The 1,637-nt window shown below is 30.4% G+C and overlaps 1 protein-coding gene across 1 annotated transcript; it reads left to right on the forward strand.

Annotated features, from left to right (window-relative positions):
- Positions 1-207: 207 nt before the first annotated feature.
- LOC134247274 (uncharacterized) lies at positions 208-1,367 on the forward strand. The gene has a single exon (XM_062729641.1). The coding sequence runs from the start codon at positions 236-238 to the stop codon at positions 1,133-1,135; it is 900 nt and encodes a 299-aa protein (XP_062585625.1). The 5' UTR covers positions 208-235; the 3' UTR covers positions 1,136-1,367.
- The last annotated feature ends 270 nt before the right edge of the window (positions 1,368-1,637 follow it).

The raw sequence follows: 1,637 nt of genomic DNA on the forward strand, positions 1-1,637 counted from the left end.
ATAATTCAGTTGTTTTTTTTATCACTTACTCGCTTTGTGACATATTTAATTAATATGGTTAGTAATAAAGAAATAATCAGAAAAGATCTATTTGATTTACTACTTTGTAAACATACCTAGATCTATGTATTTTAAATATTCAGTACGTGTTAATTCATGTACATGTATCTATCTTTGGGAAACGAAAGTACACTAAATAGGTTTTTTCAGGTAAGGCATAAAAATTTATGAGATAATGATTTCAAAATGGGGAATCGTTTTAATGGTCACTTGGATTAGAAGTGTATTTATACATGCTCAACAAAACTTTCTACGTGTGGATTCCTGTCCCCAGAACAAAATAGAATGGGAAACCAGACAACAAAACAAGAACTGTGAGGATCCACTTCATTATCACTGTGCAGCCATAGAATCAACAGAAAAGTTTGGAGAAATATGTGCTCTTCCTGCTTTGACGTTTGCAGGAGACTGTCCTGTACTTAATGCTTTATCCCACAATCTTGACTTCAAGAGTTGCACTACTCATAAAGAATGTCCACAAAAAGCATATAGATCAGACGAAGTCTACAGGCATCCAGTTTGTTTCTCAATATCTAGTCACCCGAGTCGATTCAACAAATTCCGAAGTTCAACTGCAGTTCCAGATCAGGGGAATAATGTAACGATGCCGATTGTCATTGTTGTTAGTTCTGTAGGACTAATAACCATAATGATAATAATAATATGCATATGGTGTATATGGAAGAAAAAACAAAACGAGAACGAAAAATATCGAAAGGAAATTATGGAATCAGAACTATCACAGAAATTAACGGATGTGAATGAAATAAACAGGGAAACAGAGGAATCATCATTGAATGTGTTTGAAAAATTTGATTATCCCGAGGGCTTGTGTGACATATTTCTAAAAGAGAATTGGCATGATGAAAATGAGACTTACTTCTTCAAAAAAGATAGCTGTTCTGAAACATCAGAAGACTGCGACGGCATAGTTAAGAACAGTATCGACATATCAGAGAACTGGCACGATAAAGATGAGAAATTTTACAGCAAAGAAGTAGAAAACATTTTTACAAAGAGAACCATCAATAGCATAGAAGAGGATTGTGTACAAGAAATCAAGAAAACTTGTTGATACGTTGAAAATCACACTGAAATATGCCCCGTGTCCGTTGATATGTTAGACTAAGCAGCTGTTTTCTTTTTTTGTGTGTTATTTATTGCTGTGTATTTTAACAAACGGTTAACCATCTCTAATAGAGAAATGTTTTGACTATTTGCGGCCCCATTAAATGTTATCTTATTTTTAAAAGTTTAACACGATTTTCAGATGCATTTAGTAAAACAATCCCCATATTTAACTTGTTATTAACCTATTATATACTAATATTATTATTATTATTATTATATACTTATTACTATTATATATACTATTATATACTATTACTATATTATTATTATTATTATATATTATTACTATATACTATTATATATTATTACTATTATATACTATATTATATACTATATATTAACCTGTTAGCTTTCGTCTGCTCCCTTAGAAATATATTTATATAAACAATGATAATTCTGAATCTTATTCTGAAGCTGCTTTATTTTGTTATTAAACTTTTTTAGCT

Source organism: Saccostrea cucullata, unplaced genomic scaffold, assembly GCF_032062105.1.
Source record: "Saccostrea cucullata isolate Sc308-1 unplaced genomic scaffold, CSIRO_AGI_Scuc_v1 ctg801, whole genome shotgun sequence".
Classification (NCBI taxonomy): domain Eukaryota; kingdom Metazoa; phylum Mollusca; class Bivalvia; order Ostreida; family Ostreidae; genus Saccostrea; species Saccostrea cuccullata.